This window comes from Trifolium pratense, linkage group LG2 (genome assembly GCF_020283565.1).
Source record: "Trifolium pratense cultivar HEN17-A07 linkage group LG2, ARS_RC_1.1, whole genome shotgun sequence".
Lineage (NCBI taxonomy): Eukaryota > Viridiplantae > Streptophyta > Magnoliopsida > Fabales > Fabaceae > Trifolium > Trifolium pratense.
Window position 1 is genome coordinate 1398256 of NC_060060.1, and position 21785 is coordinate 1420040.

At 30.9% G+C, this 21785-nt stretch overlaps 2 protein-coding genes and 2 long non-coding RNA genes across 10 annotated transcripts; 3 read left to right on the forward strand and 1 right to left on the reverse strand.

Annotated features, from left to right (window-relative positions):
- The first annotated feature begins 757 nt into the window (after positions 1-757).
- On the forward strand, positions 758-4387 carry LOC123910890 (GDSL esterase/lipase At5g18430-like). Its single transcript, XM_045962177.1, has 5 exons — positions 758-1080; positions 1696-1823; positions 2317-2559; positions 2646-2898; positions 3831-4387. The coding sequence occupies exons 1-5, from the start codon at positions 837-839 to the stop codon at positions 4061-4063; spliced, it is 1101 nt and encodes a 366-aa protein (XP_045818133.1). The 5' UTR covers positions 758-836; the 3' UTR covers positions 4064-4387.
- A 4688-nt stretch (positions 4388-9075) lies between these two features.
- LOC123910891 lies at positions 9076-10391 on the forward strand. The gene is made up of 2 exons (XR_006810332.1): positions 9076-9218; positions 10166-10391. It is a non-coding gene; the product is annotated as an uncharacterized LOC123910891 (long non-coding RNA).
- A 4333-nt stretch (positions 10392-14724) lies between these two features.
- Positions 14725-21138, forward strand: LOC123910894. The gene is made up of 2 exons (XR_006810333.1): positions 14725-14838; positions 20914-21138. It is a non-coding gene; the product is annotated as an uncharacterized LOC123910894 (long non-coding RNA).
- LOC123910892 (serine/threonine protein phosphatase 2A 55 kDa regulatory subunit B beta isoform-like) lies at positions 16165-20342 on the reverse strand. Of its 7 annotated transcripts, none has more exons than XM_045962182.1 (9): positions 19817-20342; positions 18622-18737; positions 18212-18332; positions 17873-17944; positions 17290-17358; positions 17151-17248; positions 16978-17055; positions 16823-16893; positions 16165-16487 (listed from the first exon to the last, which is right to left on the reverse strand). In XM_045962182.1, exons 4-9 carry the CDS (start codon positions 17882-17884, stop codon positions 16288-16290), a joined length of 528 nt encoding a protein of 175 aa, XP_045818138.1. In that variant the 5' UTR covers positions 17885-17944; positions 18212-18332; positions 18622-18737; positions 19817-20342; the 3' UTR covers positions 16165-16287. The 7 variants fall into 7 exon arrangements, with proteins under 7 accessions (XP_045818138.1, XP_045818137.1, XP_045818136.1 ...); XM_045962181.1 differs by having other exon boundaries at positions 17873-18050; XM_045962180.1 differs by having other exon boundaries at positions 17873-18033; positions 18138-18332.
- Positions 21139-21785: the final 647 nt, after the last annotated feature.

Below are 21785 nucleotides of genomic sequence, written 5' to 3' on the forward strand. Positions count from 1 at the left end.
CAAAAGTGTTGGACGTGAGAATGAATGTTATAAGAGTCTCACATTGGATGAGAGATAACATGAACATAACTTTATAAGAGTAGAAATCTCATCAAACAAGTCGATTTTGTAGGATTGAGTACTTTCGTTTATAATTATAGTAATAGTTTTCTTTTAGCATGTGTGACATGAGCAAATGCATCTAAACCAAAAGACTATAATTGTGTATAGCCATGCTTGTGACATTTTGCTACTTTTTTCAGCTTGTTGAAAATGAGTTATATAATCACACTCATTATGCTCTTGGAATTCATATTCAAGCTTATTTTGAATACCAAATTTGATCTCTAAAAAAAAAGCTAATTTTTCATTAATGATAATTTGGATGAACACTTATCCATCAATAATGATTTACTAATAATACACTAGCAGCTATGCTTAGGATTACAACTATGCTTAACTATAAGTTGCATATAATTTTTCCTAAGGTAAATTTATTCAACTATATAAAATTAAATAATTCTATAAAAGTCGTTACAACCTTACTTTAAGTACCATGAAATATAATGATCTACCATTGTAGTTGAAACTTTATTTAATGAATCCAACCAATCACATTTAATCTTTGTAACAAAGTCACCATTTACAGAAACATAAAATCAAAAACCTTGAATTATTAAAGAGCACCTTAAAGTAGCCTCCTATGTTAGTAGAATCACAATAAAGTAAGCAATGAAATAAAATAATAAATGTTCATTATATAAAGACTTGAATCATAAGTCATTTTCCACATTCAAACATTTCTAAAAACAACTATAGTGTTTTTGAATATTTTTCAAATTAAGGTTGAATTTTCAATGGCATCATTGTCAAGTTTTGTTACTTTGGTGATTTTAATTGTTGGAGGAATATTTGTTCATGAAATTGAAGCTGTTCCAAGAAGTTTCTTTGTATTTGGAGATTCATTAGTTGATAATGGAAATAACAATTACTTGGCTACTACTGCACGTGCTGATGCTCCACCTTATGGAATCGATTATGCTCCAACTCATAGACCAACTGGTAGATTCTCCAATGGCTACAACATTCCTGATCTTATCAGTTAAGTTTAATTTCATATATCTATCTATATTCATACATTTTGAACTACCCTTTTGTTTTAGTTGAATTTTTATATCTTAAATGTGTACCAGCGTATCGCGGAGTTGAATATATAATTCTGATAGGTTCACAAATATTGTTTATAACTTTTTGGCTTATCATAAATATTCACCTTAACAGTGTACTTAACAGTGTACTTAACAGTGTACTTAATAGTGTACTGGTACATATTCAAATAAAATGTGTATAAAAGTTTTTAAACTAGACTATTTGCATAGTATTTTTAGAACCGGACTAGATGGTTCAACATGAATAGGCTAGTCCGCTGGTTGGTTCAACCATAGTTCATTCCAAGTTTGTAAGAACCGAATTGAACCATGGTTGGCTCAACCAATTCGTTTTTTTCTAGGTTATTTTTTTTATAATTTTATTAGTCGTTTAATTCAATCGATTGAATCCTGAACTATTTCTCGAATAACACTTCTTGCTTCAACATTTAATTTTTTTGAACTTCAATTTCATCATGCACATTTGACCCTCCTTTTTGTAGAATAAAATGAACATTGACACAAAGTGTGTATATACATGTATATCTAACTAATTAAATTTTTTCAGGTCAGAGACTTGGTGCAGAGCCAACATTGCCATACTTAAGCCCTGAATTAACAGGACAAAGGCTTCTAGTTGGAGCCAATTTTGCTTCAGCTGGAATTGGAATTCTCAATGACACTGGAATTCAATTTGTAAATTGATTCCTTTTCTAATTAATTATATCCAATGTCACAATCTTTTCAATAATGCATGTCAAAACCTTAAACGATATTTGAAAAATTAAACCAACTCGGACGATTCAACTGGTTGAATTGAGAATCATTCAGTTGATTTTGTCTTGATTACATTATATTGTAGTCTGGTTGAACCGAGTTAAATCGGTTTATCCGTGATTAGTTCAACATGCTTTCATCGTCTTTTATTTTATTTGCTTTTTTAAACTTCTATAAAATATTTTTTATATTTTTATTTATTTATTTATCGTCTTATTCAATCACGGTTAAAGTGAGGTTAAACTATAACTTGAGAGGTCTCACCCGTCCAATTTCCAAACCATTTTTAAAACATTTCCTTAAACATCAAGTTAATGAAAATAAAATAATTCTACTAGAAAAATTTAAAATTGAGGAATAATTAATTATGCACATGAAAATAATGACTAATATATATATGCAATTTTTGTAGGTGAATATTATAAGAATGTATAGACAATATGAGTACTTTCAAGAGTACCAAAATAGGTTGAGTGCACTAATTGGAGCTTCACAAGCTAAAGCTCGTGTGAATCAAGCACTTGTTCTAATCACTGTTGGTGGCAATGATTTTGTAAATAATTACTATTTGGTGCCTTATTCTGCAAGGTCTCGTCAATATCCATTACCTGAATATGTCAAGTTTCTCATTTCTGAGTACCAAAAACTTTTGCAGGTAACACCCACTTCAATGTTAACCTATTATTATGTACACCTTATTAAAAGATCTATTCTTTTTATTAACCTATTATTATGTTGCAGAAACTATATGATTTGGGAGCTAGAAGAGTTATTGTGACAGGAACAGGACCAATGGGTTGTGTTCCTTCAGAAATTGCTCAACGTGGTGTAAATGGACAATGTTCTACTGAAATACAAAGAGCTGCATCATTGTTCAACCCTCAACTTGAAACCATGTTAAAAGCACTCAACAGAAAACTTGGTAGAGACGTTTTCATTGCTGCAAACACAGGAAAAACTCACCTTAATTTCATTAGAAACCCCGGTCAATACGGTAATTTCTCGATTATTTTACTCGAAAGTTTAATTTACAGTTACATAATCGTGACAAAAAAACATTTTAGGTTGTGGTCTACAACCGAATGCAACTGCATTGTCAATTGAAATAATATTAATCAGGAAATCAGAGTTCAACCCTAAACACTAATATACCCTATCAATTTTCCAATATTTGCCTATAAAATAATGGACCTGAATTTCTTGCAGGAGAATTTCTGACATTTTTCCGCAGTAACGAATCTCTTCCCTTTGTTTAAGATCATGCGATTTAAATTACTTACGCAGTTTCATACACTAAAATAATCTGAACCGCCAATTTAAAGTCAGACAGTCCAGATCTGTTACATCTAAATACTGTAACAACGTGAAATCCATTATCTAATATAGACCAGATACATTAGTTGTCGAATGAATCTGAAAAATGAAAATTTGCTTATAATTAACACTTTATAGAATTAAGTATTAATGATATGAAAGTTACTTCTAGCATCCCCCGGCAGTTATGGTCACCCCCATGAAAACCTCATTTTACCCCTCTCGCTACTTAGAAAGCGAGTGTGTAAATAGCAAAAATGGGGGGGAAAGAGTTCGCTTTCTAGAATGTGAACTGCAACCAAGTTCACTTTCTAGAATGCAAATTGTAGCTGAGTTCGCTTCCTAGATAGCAAACTGCAGCTGAGTTCACTTTCTAGATAGCAAACTGCAGTTGAGTTCGCTTTCTAGAATGGAAACTCCTTTTTTCATGATTTTTTTCATTCTAGGGGGTGAATTTGAGCTAAAAATTTGACACTCGCTACTTAAAGTGCGAAAAAGTGCTCGCATCCTAGAAAACGAGAGGGTTAGTTTGGTAATTTCAAGAGGTGACCGAGTATATTCAAGGGGTGCAAAAAGTTCAAATCTAATGAAATTATTTGTTGCTTTGACCAGGTTTCAAAACATCTAAAGTAGCTTGTTGTGGACAAGGACCATACAATGGTCTTGGGCTATGTACACAACTTTCCAACTTGTGCTCAAATAGAGAGGTGTATGCATTTTGGGATGCATTCCATCCATCTGAAAAGGCAAACAGGCTTATTGTGAATGATATTTGGTCTGGCACCCAAGCTTACATGAGTCCAATGAATCTTAGCACTATCTTAGCATTGGATGCTACCACATGAAGATAAAGTAATAATCTAATTAATAAAACCAAGCACAAGTAATACTTGCCTTGGATGTTATATTAGTTTATTTATGACATTTCTAGCTCATTAATTGCATTTTTAATATTGTTGTAACTTTGCTTTAATATATCTATATATGTGGTGCTCTTTATGGTTGTGAAACATAATTCATAAAAGAGATAAGTTTCCTTTATGTAGTCTATGTAGTTTATTTTCCCATATTGATGCACCCTTTGTGTGGAAGCTATATCAAAAGTTTTAATTTCTTGTAACTTGTTTTGAAATAATATAATTGAAAAAAAGTTTAGTTTTATCCTCCAATTTTGTGCTTTTTATTTATACCTAACCTACAATGCGAGTAGTTTGATCTTGTTCTAGACAAGAAAAACATAATTTTTTTGGGTCATCATATTATAAATACAAAATTTTCATTGCATTTCTCTATACGTACGAGCCAAATATCGGCGATTAATATCGTAAGAGCCAGAAATTAAACTTTTGACCATTTATTTAAGAGTCAAACTTTCTTAACACTTAAACAGTTAAACTAATCTATTGTTGATATTTTTTTAAGCAAAAGGAGAGCAGAGGAATTCCTGTGCACTATCCCAATTAGATTAAACATAAAGTAAAAGATAATACATCAAACTGGGAGGACATCAACTTGACCGAGTTAACCACACTAAAATGTAGCAATTAAAGATAATACAATTAATTCCAAGTACATGTTGGTTTTAGAATAAACCCTAACAGGTAAAAGAACCAAAACAAACACAGACACCTTGAACACTACCCAGCGAACCCGCGTACGGACGTGGAACCAAATAGCAAAACAATGATGTGTGAGCATTCGTTTGTTGTAAATAATTCAATGTTCTGTTTTGTCTGTTTCTTGTAACACAAGTCACAATTTGTTAAGTTTTTTTAGAGGTTTGCTGGTTGTAACAAATCTGTTAGAAGGTGGTTAGAAGATTTAGTTAGTAGTTGAGAATAATTAGAGTGACAGTTGTTGCTTGTGCAGCAAGTAACAACTATAAAGTGTCTTGTAACCTTCAATATTTTGCGTGCAATGTGAATAACTCTTCCCTAATCTCTTTCACTCTCTTCTTTCATTTTTACTTTCAAATTATAATTCATCAAGTGTTCATCATTGTGAAGAATAAGTTTTCTGGTTTTGGCTCAAGCTGCGCGTATCAATGTGTGTGTGTGATCATACGTGATTTTGATCCAACATCTAGTATCCAGAGCTCCGGCTCTTGATTCTTGAATGATGACTTCACATCCAAATGGCCATTTCCCTGCAAATCTCCCAATATTGACTGCAAAGAATTATGATAATTGGTGTAAGCAAATGAAGGTGGTGTTTTGCTATAAAGATCTACGGAGTGTAGTCACAAAGGGTGTAGCACCATTGGGAGCACATGCATCAGAAGAGGAGAAAACTTCCCACAAAGAAGTGAAGAAGAGAGATTTCAAAGCATTGTTCATCATACATCAATGTGTAGATGCTGGAACTTTAAAACGGTTGGTGATTGTGAAAATTCGAAGCAAGCATGGGATATATTAGCTCAATCCGTTGGTGGTGCAGAGAAAGTGAAGGAGGTAAGGCTTCAAACCCATAAGAGACAATATAAATTGTTGCAAATGGAGGAAAACGAAAGTGTTGTTGATTTTTTCACAAGAGTCACAAGTCTTGTGAATAAAATCAAGGTGTGAATAAGATCTATTGTGGCAAAACTCTTGAGATCCTTGACACCAAAGTTTGATCATTTAGTGGTAGCCATTGAAGAATCCAAAGATTTATCAAGTTTAACAAAGGAAGAGTTACAAGGTTCATTAGAGTCTCATGAAAAAAGAATGACTGAAAGAGTTGCAGGCATCACCAAGGCAGAAGTAGCACTGCAAGCTCAACCTAACAAAGAAAAGAAGACAAAGGAAAGTGGAACGGTAACAAGGGCAAAGGTGGTCATAATATAAACAATAGAAATCCTCAGCAAGATGTACTGAGATCGACTACAAATACAAATATTTACAAAAAGTCAAGGAAAAAAACTATAAACAAATCATACAAGCCCCAAACAAAGTAAATGATTAGACCACTAACTATGGTAATTTGAGACTAAAGTCACAGTCGTTGTCTTCAACCACCTATAGGAAAACAACTTGATCTTATCCAACAATTGACGCAAAGTACTTGTTGAGCCGCTGAATAATCTATGATTTTTTTCCATCCACATAACCCAAACACAAGCAAGCCAAATAAGCTGCAAAAAAAGACTGTCGTGCTCGAGAACCATCTGCTAAGAGGTGAACCAGACAAAATGATCACACAAAGTAACGTAGTCCACCATAGGAATGCCAATCCACGCGCGAACCAAATCCCAAAGAGAACCAAAATAGACTAATGTATTTAAGAGTAGCTAGGTAGGATTTCATGGTTGAGTGTATGAATTTGATGAAGTTAGTAGTTAGGGTTTTGAGAAATTTCCAAATTGATCAAGAACATGGAGATTGGTTTGTTTTCGTGAAACCTTAATTGTTTTAAGACTTTTAGAAGCTTGAATTTAATGATGAGTGGTTTATATTTGTAAGGCCCCAAAATATATTTGTGTAAACTTCATGAAGATTCTTGAGAAATTTTTTTTGTTAGTAAGCTAAGTTTAAAATGATTTTCTTATGCAATTTTATGAAATTGGAAGCCATTTGTTTTAGGTTTGTTTTGAAAATGAATTTTTTTGGAACTGGCTATGTTTTCTTTGTTTTGGCCGAGGCTTTAGTGGCCTTGTGACCCATGTTTATTTTCAAAATTTCAAGGCTTTGTAAAAGATAATGATCATAGTTTTAAAAAGAAACTAACTAATGTGGTCTTTTTGTAGAGGATAAAACTAGAAGCTTTTATTTAATTGAAAAAGTCTGGATGTTCTATTCTAGTATTTTACCATAAGCCGAGGGTTAGCGATCCACTTTTTTGAAAAGTTGAAAACCAAATAGATTAACATATTTGTTCTTAAGTAAAACTATTTCTAATGAGGAAATAATTTTTTTTTTGAAGAAGTTCTAATGAGGAAATAATAGATAGTTAATTCATTCAGTATCAATTATTCATTGTAATTAGCTAGCTGTAATTTATAGTCAACTGATCTTGCATATTTGTATTTATTTTAAATATGTAATTAGCCTAAATCAATACCTTGGAATAAGACATGAGTTTCTTTGTACGGTTATGACTTTGGTGTATATATTGACACCCTGAAGTAATGCAAAAATCATCTTTTCTTTGCCGATTCTTATTAATTTCTTTTGAGAAATAAAAAATCATTTGATATGCTATTGAGATACATTAAAATTAATGGTTTGCGTCTTTTTTTTTATATGCTGTTAATCTTTATGTGTCGCAGTAAACCATAATTAACGCCGCCAGAGTAAACCATAATTAATGCCGCCAGAGTGTTATGGATTCCATTAACACTTCACATGATATAGTGGATTACATACAAAAATTGCCAATTTAGCAGCTCTCTTAATTTCTATAAGTGTGAGAGACGGAGAGATATACGCAAGAGAGAAAGAGATAAATCCACAACACAGTAAATGATAAGAACCAAAAGTAAAATATGAAAGAAGAAAATAGGAAAAAAAAAATAAAAATAACAGGAGAGACCGCGAAAGAATATGCTAGCGACATAAGGTAGAAGATGAAGGTGCTGAAAAGAAAAGATTACCTACAATTATAAAAATTAAGTAGCATAGTAAAGATTGATCCAATTGGTTATGATTTAATCCTCTCACCCTCTCATTTTAAAATCTCTCTCACTTGAAAGTTCTCCTATATATATATATATATGGGTCAGGATCAAATGACACCAACTAGTTTGACACCAAATGTTACACCTTTCAATAACATTTTAACCGATATAAATTTTATAAAATCGACCGTTGTATTGAAAGTTTATATCATATAGATCATTTGTGTAAATAAATCCAAAATCATTTGATATGTTATTGAGATACATCAAAATCAACGGTTTGTGTCTTTTTTTATATGTCGTTAATCTTTATGGGGAAGTCGTTACTTTTGATATATAGGCGTGTCGTGGTGTCCGATACGTGTCGGTGTTCGACACTAGTATGACACTCCTACGACACGTGTCAGATAGCTCAGAGCGGTGTAAAAAAAACTGAATTTCGACACTTCTTTGAACGGTGTCCGACATCTGTAAGACACTTGTACGACACGTGTTTGACAAGTGTTCAAAAAAACTATTTTTTCTTTGATTATATTCTCCTTAGGAACATATCACACATATCTACAAGAATTAAAGATGTGTCAAAACAACAATATTGATCAATGAAGGATTGAAGATATTACATTTTGATTACAATATTTTAAAGTTTTTCAATAGTACGTAGATGGATAAATAAAGGTAAAATACTACCATATCTTGTTTTAAAACTTGTTTTTTTAGAAATAACTTGCTCAACTTAGATTTACATGTATATATTTTGATTATCAATTTATATCTTTTATAAATATGTAGCAGTGATGTCCTATAATTTTTACATTAACAATGTCTCTATATCTGTGTCGTGTCACGGTGTCCATGTCAGAATCCGTGCATCATAGATAGACTCAACCAAAGTTAACAATTTTGAACAAATTTATAGAGGTGTTGGCATATACAAACCCTAGAACCTTACGTAAAAGGAAAACTTCGCAGGCACAACAACACTATTTTCAAATATCACAGGACAACCCTACTTTCACTATGTAAGGAAAATCTTACATTAGAATGTATACTCAAAATTCAAAAAGGTCACATTATTGTCATGATTCAACTTTATTAATTTTATTTTTAGATTTTCCATTCTCTATTATGAAGGGATAAAAAAAATATAAATTAAGAAAGGTCAAGTAATTAATTGAATGAGCTAAGAGACAAATATATTTTATACATACATCTAAAAAACATTTAATAATAATTATGATTTTAAGAATAATTTCACGTAAATAAAATATGGAATTTTTCACATTATAAAGCGATCATATGATTCCTATTTCTAGATTCATGAAAAAAAAATATGGTTAAAGTTTATATGTTTATTTATGCTATGATTATTTTTTTTTTCATATTTATTTCTACAACAAATAGCGGTAAGTAATTTTTATCAACGCATTTAAATTCAGGGAACTCTGGTATCTCAGTTTAGTTCAGTACTTGTATTTTTATACAAAATTCAATATCATATTATATTTTCATATTATTTTATGGGGCCATATATATTTTTGGTCTTTATAAATATCTCAAATTTCATTTTTAGTCCATATTAAAAATTTCAGCAAGTTTTGATCCTCAAATATTTTCGGTGCAATTTTTCTTCCCTCCTTTTAAGTAAACTCATCTATATACCTGAATTATTTTTTCTCTACATACATGTTTAGTACATTATATAAACATCTCTTACAAAATTTAATTTCCCGATCAATACTTTCATATTTTTTAATGAGTTATTGTATTTATGTTAACAAAGCATGGATTTTTTTTTACACTATAATTTTTGTTTCAAGATTCATAAAAGAATAAACATGGTTAATATAATTCATCTTATATAATTAAGTTAAATTTATATTTAATATTCATGTGATAAACTTTGAAAAGAATTAAGAATATAATTCACTTTCTTTTCCCTCCAATCATATTTAATTCATCTTATATTAAAAACTTCTAAATTTTTATATTATTATAAACATCAAAACAAAAACTCATTCAAAGATTTTTTTTGAAACACATTCAAATTAAAGTATACATGAGTTGACTTAAAAATATGAATAAAAAATTATGACAAAAAATATATAGGAGATCAAAACTTGCTAACATATTTTATATAAACTAAAACTAAAATTCGAGATATTTGTAATTAAGCATCAACAACTTATTCAACCATAATTTTTATTAAAAGAAACTTAAATTTTAAACGAATTTTGTCAAAAAAAAAAACCGGTATACAACAGAAACCAAGATACCTAATAATTTAACCTTATATTTTCTTATTCAAAATTGTTTCACCCCATTTTGATAATGTTCCTTAATTCTTTATTAGCTGAGGTTGTCTGCCGAAGGAATCATGATTGTCGAGGTCTTGTGTGTATCCTTCCTTTGGTTCAAAGCTGCGTTCTAACAGAAAAAATTCCTGAAAAAGGGATTTGTACATGTGTCGAGAGGTACCAGAAAAAAGTGCACAATATTACGTAGTGACTTGTGAATGTGTAAATAAGCACAAAAAGTTAAATAAGAAAATAAAATTATGTTAGTCCTTTTATGATTTATTTCACCGTTATTTTTTATAAGTGGCTGAAATTTTACTATTTTTAAAGTAAATAAGTGAAATGTTTAAGGTATAAAAAAAATAGAGACTCAACATAATTTTATTTTTCTTTAAATTTATTTGATCTATGCAATAGTTTTTTATTTTTTTGTTGAACCTCTATAATTTATATTACAAAATTTTCACGGAGCTCTCTCGTATATTATTAATTAGAAATTGCTTCATTTATTGTATGAAAAAAATAAATTGAAGAATTGAAAGAATAGAGAGTAATAAATAGTTAAAAGTATAATAGGAAAAATAATATTAAATGCTTCATTGGTAATATAAAGCGACATATATTATGGTACAATTTTTTTCCCTAAAGTGACATATATTGTGGTACGAAGGGATTACTACTTATATGGAGCAGATGTACTCCCTCCGGTCTCTTTTGTAAGCCAAAATTCTCTTTTTAGTACAATTCCTAAAATGACCTCCTAATAGTATTAAATTTGCATTGAGACTCTACAATCAAGTAAAAAGTTGAACAATTAATTAGCAGTACTTTTAAAATGATAGTATTTAATGAAGTTACTTTTAATAACTTTTACTTATATTTAAAGTTAAATTTTTTTTTTTGTTGATTTTTGCTTATAAATAAAGCAAAAGGAATTACCATCTTTTACCATGCGCAGAGCATATTTGATCTTGTGGAGACACATGGACCAACATGGTTGTAACTATCTGCAAAATCTGACAGCTTTTATAACTTTGGAGGCTAGTATTTTGGAAAACACTTTAGTGAGGAAAAAAGGGGGAATAATTAGGTGATCAAGATCTAATTATTTAGATTTTTTTGGGATAGATCTTTTGTTGGTAAACACATCATAAATACCGTTGGAATGAAGTTCATTGTTTATATCTTTGTTCTTGTTAGATTGGATAAAAATGGGTAGAAATTATGTCGAGGCTAATTTCTTTTAGCTCATTTGATATCCCGTTGTAAATATTGATTATAGCGAAGAAAAGAGTTGATATTTTGGACCGAACTAAATAAACAATTTCTTGGTGTTCTTTATTTTCTCTTTACTTGTTCTTACTTGTTCTTGGTGCTCTTTATCTTGGACCGAACTAATTAGGATTCAGAATGAATATAATTTTTTATAAGGAACATTTTGAAAAAATTACATAAACTAAGGAAACACATTGTACATAATTATTTTCATCTAATACTCCTATAAATTTAAATAATTTACATGTATAATCTTATTTAATTACTCTTAATTCAACTAACTTACTTATTTTTAATATTATCTCTTCTAATAAATAAGGGCATAAGTGAAATTAGATATTTAAAAAATTTTAGAATTGGTCAAAGTTTCTTATAAAAAGAACCAATTTTTTTTCAAAGTGTTCCTCATAAAAAGGACCGGAGGGTACCAATCGTTAGTTGGTTCAATGGTGATTGGCACTGAACTTGGTAGGGAGGACCACGGTTCGATCCCTCGCAAATGCTATCGATATGGGGTTGAAACTACTTGATGCCAGAACTGACATCCGAACCAGATTAAACAGGTAAAGACAGATGTAAAATTATCTTACAAATGTTTGAGAGGCTCGTTTTTGTTACGTTTTTGGGATCGTCACAAATTTCGTCACTAAATAGGTTTGTGATTGAATTATATTATATTAGTCACGGAAATGTCCTTCTCTAAAATTTTCTTTATAGTAATGGGTAGAAAGGACTTATGCAAAAGTGTTATATCAGTTTGGTTTCGTGTTTTTGTGTTTGTTGTTATTGGTATAGACAAAACAAAAGTAACAGTTTTGAACAAACAGAGATGTTGGCAGCGATTGAAGTATACACAACACTCTTTGCAAATATCACAGGACAACACTATTTTCACTATGTAAGGAAGAAAACCTTTACAGTAGGATGGATACTAAAAAATGTCATATTTTTGTCATGATTCAACCTTATCACTTATATTATAAGCTTGTATACACAAGCAAACTCAAAACCTAATTTGTTTTCCCTCAATTTTTATCTTGAAATTTTTATTAAAAAAAACAATACAGTTTCGTCTTGACTATAATTCAAACTCGCAACCCTTTAATGCAAGGCAATATATTCAACCACTATAACAAGTATACAAATTGTGATTAAAATTATGTGCAATAATTGATAAGCACTGCCGATTTTCATAGGAAAAATTTCATACAACAATTAAGCACCATCAAATTACATTGCACAGTTTAAACAATTAAAAATCGATAATTAGAAATCTAGCAAATCATCAAATCATACATTTTCTTAGTGTTTTATTTTTCGAAAAATTTACATTTTTTCTATACTAATTCAATATTTTTTACTAATTAACTAAACATGTTAACCATTTTCTTAAATTTTTTTTTACGAAAAGAAAAAAATCATTGGACTTAAAAGTTAATTTTTTAAACTAAACATGTCAAGAAAAATATACTTTTTTTAGGTCTTTCTGAACTTAAAAATTTGTTCATGTTGAAAAGTATGGTTGATCGTATTAATGCAAATATATATCAAGGTTATATTTATGCAAATAGTAGTTGACTATATATATCAACGTGATTATATTATTAATTACGAAAAAAATCACTGATTCACATTTGTTTCTTTTGCTAACAATGTATCCTAACCTTTCCGGATCAAAGAAGATTGTTATCTGAATGAGTTTTGAGTGTTGGTGATGGAGAAATTGCAGATGACAACGATGATGATTTAGAACTTGACATTCTATCAGATTTATTGATTCCAAATTCAGGTGATCCTCTCGCTTCTATCTTTGAAAGCACATATCCCCAACTTTTACAAAACATGAACGATATAACGTGTTTCCAAAATAGAGCTATATTAGCTCCTAAAAATTCAATAGTCGACACAATAAATGATTATATGTTAGATTTAATTCCCGGTGAAGAAAAAACATATTTGAGTTATGATAGTCCACTCGCACATAATGTAGATGGTCAAATAGTGGATGATGTTCATACTCCTGAATTTTTTAACACGATTTCTACGTCGGGACTCACAAATCACAAGTTGAGACTTAAAGTTAGAGTTCCTATTATGCTATTAAGGAATTTGAATAAAAAATTAGGATTATGCAATGAAACAAGACTTATTATTACAAGATTGGGAAAACGTGTTCTTGAAGGAAAAATTATTTCAGGAAGTAATATTGGTGATCAGGTTTTTATACCTAGATTTTCTCTGACACCATCTGACGTAAGAATTCATTTTAAATTTCAACGGAGACAATTTCCTTTAATGATTTCTTTTGCGATGACTATTAATAAGAGTCAGAGACAATATCTTTAAAGCATGTTGGGATATATCTTCTGTCGCTAGTGTATTCACATGGCCAGTAGTATGTTGTGATATCAAGAGTTACTTCTAGAGAAGGATTACAAATTAGGGATGACAACGAGCGTCCATGGGTGCGGGTTTGACACTTACCAAACCCACACCCGAAATCATCACCCAAACCCAAAGGCTGTTCGGGTGGCAAAACAACAATCACGCCCACACCCATTGGGTTCGGGTTTTTTCCACCCAAACCCAAACCCGCAACACATTTGAAAATAATTTGCAAATTTAAGAAATTAAATTCCAACATAGATTTTGAATTAAATTACAACTAAAATTAAGGTCTTCCAAGAAAATTCAAACATAAACTTTCAATAAATTACAACATAGACTTTCAAGAAATTAAATTACAACTAAAATTAAGGTATTCCAAGGAAATTGAGGGAGACTATGGGGGGTAATTAGGTAATTATAAAATATTTCCAGTTGGTGTATGAGTTTCGGGTGTGGGTTTGACTGATACCAAACCCACACTCATATTATCGGGTGTCACCCGAACCCAAACCCAGTCAAATTGAATTTTGCCCGTTGACTTGGGTTTGGATTCGGGTGGGTCTCTCAGGTTTGAGTTTTTTTGTCATCCCTATTAAAAATATTGATCATCGACGATGGCGGCAAAAATACATTCTTTTGTATGAATATTTATCCAAAATTATTGTTCAACTATCGTTTAATGTTACTAAAAATTTTTCATATACCTTATATTATTGCAATTATCATATCGTAATTTATAATTACATATTTTACGGCTAATTAGACCCGTTCACCGCACGGGTCGATGTTCTAGTTAATTTTATTTTTAGATTTTCCTTTCTCTATTATGAAGAGATAAAAAAGAGATAAAAAAATATAATGAAAGGTCACATAATTAATTGAATGAGCTAAAGAGACAAAATATTTTATACATAAATAGTAGGGTATGGATTTTTTTCACACTATAGAGCAATCAAATAATTTCTATATTTCTATATTCATAAAAGAATAAATATGGTTAAAGTTTATATGTTTATTTATGCTATGATTTTATTTTTTTCCATATTTATTTCTACAACAAATAGCAGTAAGTAATTTTTATTAACGCTTTTAAATTTGGTCAACACTAGTACCTCAAGTTTAATTTGGTTGTGGCATTTTTATATAAAATTCAATATCATGCCATATTTTATATTAATTTATAGAGTTAAGCAAATTTTTGGTCTTTATCTCAAGTTTTGATCCATAAATAATTCAGCAAGTTTTGATTCTCAATTATTTTCCTATGATTTTCAGTCTCTTCTTTTGAGCCAACTCATATATATTACTTGATTTGTTTTCTGTGCTGTTTAGTACATTATATAAACTACTCTTACAAAAATTTAGTTTTTTATAACAAGGAATGAGCTAAATATGAATTTTAAGTTTTTGCCGCTTAAAACAATAATATTTAATTCATATTATATATTAAAAAATTCTAAATTTTTGTGGGAGAAATTTTTATATTATTGTAAACATGAAAACAAACACTCATTCAGAAATACGAAAGTATACATGAGTTGATTTAAAAATAGAAATAAAAAATTATGACAAAAAAATATTTAGGAAATCAAAATTTGCTGAAATTTTTTATATAAATTAAAAACAAAATTTGCGATATTTATAAGCATAAAAAACTTATTTAACCATACTTTTTATTAAAATAAATTTAAATTTATCCCGTGACCTTAGCTCAGTTGACAAAGATAATGCATTATATATATTGGGGTCGGGATTCGAACCCCGATCAGTCCACTTATTCATCTTAAAAGTGAGATTTCTAACCAGTCACTACTAGAAATTTCGCTTTTAGCGACCGATTTAGAGACCGATTTTCATCAAAATCGGTCTCTAAATCCGTTAGCGACCAATTTAGCGACCAACTAAAATCAGCATCAATGACCCTGGTCGCTACTTCGTTGTGACCAAGCTAGCGACCGAAATTTGGCGACCTAATTAGCGACCGATTTTAGAGACTGAAATAGTGACAGAACTTAGAGACTGGCTTAGAGACTAATTTGCGTCGCTTGTTGCGACGAAATGTACGACGCTATAACGACTGCTTTAGTGACTAATATTAGCGACTGATTAGTGACCGATTTGAAATTTTCTACTCTGTTCGTTGCGACTAATTTTGCGACCAATTATGCGACGCTGCGTGGAAAAATCAGTCTCTATTTCAGTCTCTAATGATTTTTTTTTATTATTATTAATATTATCAATTTGCAATCACATGAAAGCAATTTTTTAAAATCTAATTTAATATCTCTAAAGCTATTTCATACACACCAAACAATTAAACATACACACAACAATATGAACATAATATATTTATATTTAAGTATTACCAAATACTTACAAAAAAAATACATAATTGATCCAAAACATAATCAAGACTAAGTTATCACTACTAGTACAATACATTTTGAGGGCACTTTGTAGTGTTTGTATGTGAGTTAGTGTAGCAACTTTGGTAAGAAGGGAAAAGAATCCTTCTTCATATAACCTCAAAAAATAGGTTAAACACGCAAATATATATAAGTCTTCCAACCATTTTTCTTCGTGCATAGTACATGTATAAGCTATTTGCAGCAGCACAAGCAATTGAATTTTCACTTGGATGCCATGCTAAGTGTAGCAACTTTGTTGTAAAATCAAAAGAATTTCCATTTGCGTCAACACCGGTGATCTCAGCTCCTGTTTAAGATTAAGAAAATATTAGAAGTATTTGTTATTATACTTCTTGTTTGGATAAACAACTTAATTAAGTGCTTGTGTATAAGCTATTTCTATAACAAAATCTTGTTTACATATAAGCTATAACGGTCTTGAAGAGCTAATAAAAATAAGCTGAAACAACTTAATGGACATGTCATAAGCTATTTCAACAAGCTTTTTCAAATAGTCTTATAAGTGCTTATGTCAGTAGATAATAAGTCAATCCAAACATGACCTAAATCCCTAACAACACATTATGAATACTCAAGACTATGACAAGGTGGTTAAATAGAAAGGAAAAAAAAAAAACTAACCGCGTCTTACAACTCTTGTTAAACTGTTTCCGAGTGATCTAGAAGGCCTTGACGGTGTTGGAACTTGTCGTCTGAGGAAAAGAAAAAAGATCATATAAATGCTACAACGACAACTAAACAACAATTTGTGTTGGGAATTTCCGGTATTAAATTACCTCATTGGATTTTTACTGGCTTCCAAAGATGTAGCCTCTGTACTTCCCGGGGCACAGCCAAACACGCGGAATAGATTGCTGGCATCAAATGAAACAAAAACGTATGTGTTATGCTGTTATGACGAAGGTTCAAAGATTTAAAAAAAAAACAGCAAGATGAAGTTGAATCAAACCTGTAAGAACCGGTTGAAACTCGCGATCCATCACCATCACCACTCAGACAACACTCAAACTTATAAAAAATTGAATCGTTTTCGTATAAATCACATAGCTGCACATAAAAAAAATTAAAAAAAGTTATTATATATTAACCTTTGGCCTTAAATACTCGTGAACACGGAATGTAGAAACTGGGCTGGAATCCCTATTAATGTCCCATAACTGAAAAACAAGGAAAGCAATAAGATAAAGCAAGACTAGAGAGATTTGGAGCACTACAAGCAGAATATATCCAAATTCATAGGGAAAACATAATGGCAATGCTTGCTTGCCTGTCCAACAACTTAAAAGTCCAATAAACGTATAGTTCTTGTTTGAATAAACAGTTTAACTAAGCGCTTATCATAGTAATGTATAAGCTATTCCTATAACAAAAGTTAAGTCAAATTGTTTTCATAAGCTATCATGGAGAGCTTAAGGAAATAGGTTGAAAACAAATAAGCCAATCCAAACAAATCTTAGTTGTAAGTTAAATATAAATGAATAGAGAGATGTTTGTTCATTGGATTCAACCACCATCATCAATGAATTTAATCAAAATACCAAATTTTCAATAAATCCACGAGTCACACATTGAATTTAATTTAATTCAATAAATTAAAAGTACCTCCATCCAAAATACTAAGAAAATCTTGACAACAGAAACATGGATTTTGGAATAAAAAAGCTTTCAAACCTTCAGAGACATGTAATCACGACTGAGTATATATCTTCCCTCCTTCGCAAATTTTATATCTGAGATTTATATCTGAGATAGAAGCAATAATCTCAGTGAAAATGATCTAGACCCCGGGGCCTCCTCATCCTCAAATATGTACAGGAAGTAATTGTCTGAGTCTACCAAGCATAAGAAACTACATAAATGCATGTGATCAGCATTCGAAAATTGTATTTTTTTTCGGTAGGGTTAAATTAAAAACATCAGCGAAGGATGATCTTACAGTTTGCTCATTTAGAGGAGCCGTATCCTTTATAGAGAACATAAATTGAAAACATCAGCAAAGGATGATCTTACAGTATGGCATGTGAGTGGCATAACGCTGACTATCGCAAGTCAACAAGACGAATTGAGCCCTTTAATGCTATATGCAGTGTATTACAATGTGTTGGGTGAAATTCTGCTGATGTTATAACCTCTGCAATAACATTATCTACAGTCAAGGACTCTACATATACTAATATAAGTAGAAGTGGAGTATAATCGATAGGATCATTTATAGGATCTTTCAATGTTTGAATCATTTGATGAAAGTAGCAATGAATCCACAATTACAGGTCCTATTACTATCTCACTTGAACTAGCCATCATAGCAAAAATAAGAGGTGGCATAATACTTATTCCAAAAATAGACAAAGCATGACTAAAAAATACAAAAAAAAAATTGTTCAGTGCATGTTTTAACTAAGCATGACTAAAAAATTTACCAGAATTTTGTGATGGAATTGAATGATAAGATGTTGACGCTTCGGCGATGTTGACACAGCTGCATGCGCTATGTGGTTCTTCATGAGCATTGAGCAATCTAGACCAATTGCAAATCCTGAAGTTCAAGTAACTTTTCCATAAGCATAAACACTTGTAGGCATAACTTTCGAACATCATGAAACCTTGATACAACTTAAGCACATCCTTTTAGACAGTGTGTGAATACCGAGCAGTATAAAAAGAAAAATCAAACCGTACAAAAATAAGTAACTAATAAGGATATAGAAGGATAACAAACTCAGGAGAAAATAAACTTCTATGGCAATTCGATCCTAAGCTGAAGCACAAAAATGATGTTAAATGCAACAACAAAGCTCAAGTAAAAATGTGAAATCTACTTGAAGGATAACAAAACAGTTACATCCTCTACAACAGGTCAATGCTTATTTAGCTACATCAGATTTCAAGTCTTCACAAGTTAATTAGTTACAAAAAGAAGCCAGTGTTCCAGAAACCTATTCACTGCCCACACAGACAAGTACAACAAGTTACCATCAAATTGTGCCTCAAATTTCATTCACCACATTAAAATACTAATTCCAATTACATCATCAAAATAGACACCTATGTATCAGTAATTGATGATCCAAAACATACACCAAAACCAGCCCAATACCTGCAGAAACCAGTCCCTAAAACAAGCATAAACCAGTCTAAAATATCATGCATAAATCATTCTCAAATCCCCAAAAATGCTGCAAATTTCCCCATTTTCTTTACAGGTGTGGAATTCAAATGCTCCCAAACCAATTACAATTGGTCTCACATTAAGCTCATTACTTCTTCAACACACTTAAAATTGAGATCATCATTTTAGAGCATAACATCTATCTGCATATGCATCTAAATGTAACAAAATTATAGAAACCAATACTAAATTATCTCTTCAGAAACATACCTTCTATCCTCAAAATTAAAACCCTAGAACCATGATTCAAATTTCTTACCAAATTTCAACAATTAACACATACCATAGATAGAACCATTTCAAAGTGAAATCAAATATTGTACTCTTTGATCACTCATTCACCCATAAAACAAGATATCTTACTAAGATCATCGATTATAAACTGAAAAATTAAAGCTAGACAAATATCAAATCAAAAGGTCGGAGATGAAGAAAAGGAAACTTACATTCTAGGGTTTGGATCTGAAGATAGGGTCAGAACAGTTTGTTTGAGCCATCGATTGTTCTTCGCAATGGGAGGTGGAACGATTAAAGTGCACATGAGCTTCAATCTATGAAACTTCAAATCAATTTTCCGCGATTAACCATACAGTGAATGAGATTTGAGGCAACAGTCATAGGGATTTGAGGATTTGAAGTAACCAACGTAGAGGAATTTGGTGGTGAACGGCATAATCAAACTCGAAGGGTTTCGTTTCTTCGTCATCTTCCCGAACTCGAAGCAAGGACGCCACACTCAAACCTAAAGTTTTAGTTTCTCTGTGTCAATTAGTTTTTTTTTTTTTATAAGCTCTGAGTCAATTAGTTTAGTTTTGAGAGTGATGGAATATATCAATTCTAGGTGTTGCAATTTTTTTTATGTTTAATAATAATCGGTCTAAAAAAAAGTTTAATAATAATAATAATAATAATAATAATGATAATAATAATATTTTGTTCTATAAAATAATACTACTATTAATTTCATTTAATAATTCTTATTATTAGTATTAAATTAAATAAACTTCTGGGTGATTTGGCAAAAAAAAAATAGTTTGCGTCGGAACTACTGTCGCTCATAATAATCGGTCTCCAATTCAGTCTCTAAAATCCCTTAGCGACCGATTTAGCGACCGATTTTTTTTTTACTTTGAAGCTAAAACTTTTGGTCTCTAGTTCGGTCTCTAACAGCGACCGAAATATTGGTCGCTAATAATCGGTCTCTAATTCGGTCTCTATAATTACTTAGCGACCGATTTAGCGACCGATTTTTTTTTAAACTTAGAAACTCGAAATTTGGTCTCTAATTCGGTCTCTATAGCGACCGAATTATTTCGGTCTCTAAATCAGTCTCTAAAAGCGAATTTTCTAGTAGTGAGTAAACTACATGACAAAAAAAAATTAAATTTTAAATGAATTTTGTCTAAAGAAACCGGCATACAACAAAAACCAAGATACCTAATTTTTTTTGTCAAAAATAAAAGATACATAATAATTTAGCTTTATATTCTTTTATTCAATATTGTTTCACCCCATTTTGATAATGTTCCTTAATTCTTATTAGCTGAGATTGTTTGCCGAAGTAATGACGAATGTCGAGGTCTTGTGTGTATCCTTCCTTTGGTTCCAAGCTGCATATTTTCATTTTTAGGAGAAACAGAAAAACCGCCCGAAACAGGGATTTGTAAATGTATCCAGAAGATCCGATAAGTGCACAATATTAGTGGCTTGTGAATGTGTGAAGAAGCCTTAAAAGTTGAATGAAGAAATTAAATTATGTTGGTCTTTTAATGATTTATTTCACAATTATTTTTTTCTAAGTAATTTAATGGCTGAAATTTCACTATTTTTAAAGTAAATATAAGTGAAATGTTTAAGGTATAAAAAAAAATAGAGACCCGACATAATTTTATTTTTCTTTAAATTTATTTGATGTATGCAATAGTTTTTATTTTATTGAATCTAATAATATATATTACGAAATTTTTACGGAGCCCTCTCGTGTATTATCAATATAAATTGCTTAAGTGACATTCAATTAAAACTTCTGAAAAAAGATATTTATTTTTATCTTTTATTAATATTGGAAAAAGATATATATATATATATATATATATGGGGGCTGCTAATTTAGACCCAGTTGAGTCTAAATTAGCAAGGTGCACCTTTTGAGTTGGACAAAAATACCCTTTCTTTTTTTAAAAAAAAAAAAAAAAAACATATTGGCGCTGATCCAGTGTCGCGCGCCTACCGCAGGACCACCGTTACAGACCGTTGATTTCCATCAGACGGCCAAGAGATGATCTCATCATGGCTGTCGGATCAATCAGACAGTCCAGATCATCCATCTTCATGATAAGCCAGCGCGTGCACCACACTAGATCTGCGCCTGGAGAGAGAAAATTTCATTTTAAAAAAGCAGGACACGTGTCAACT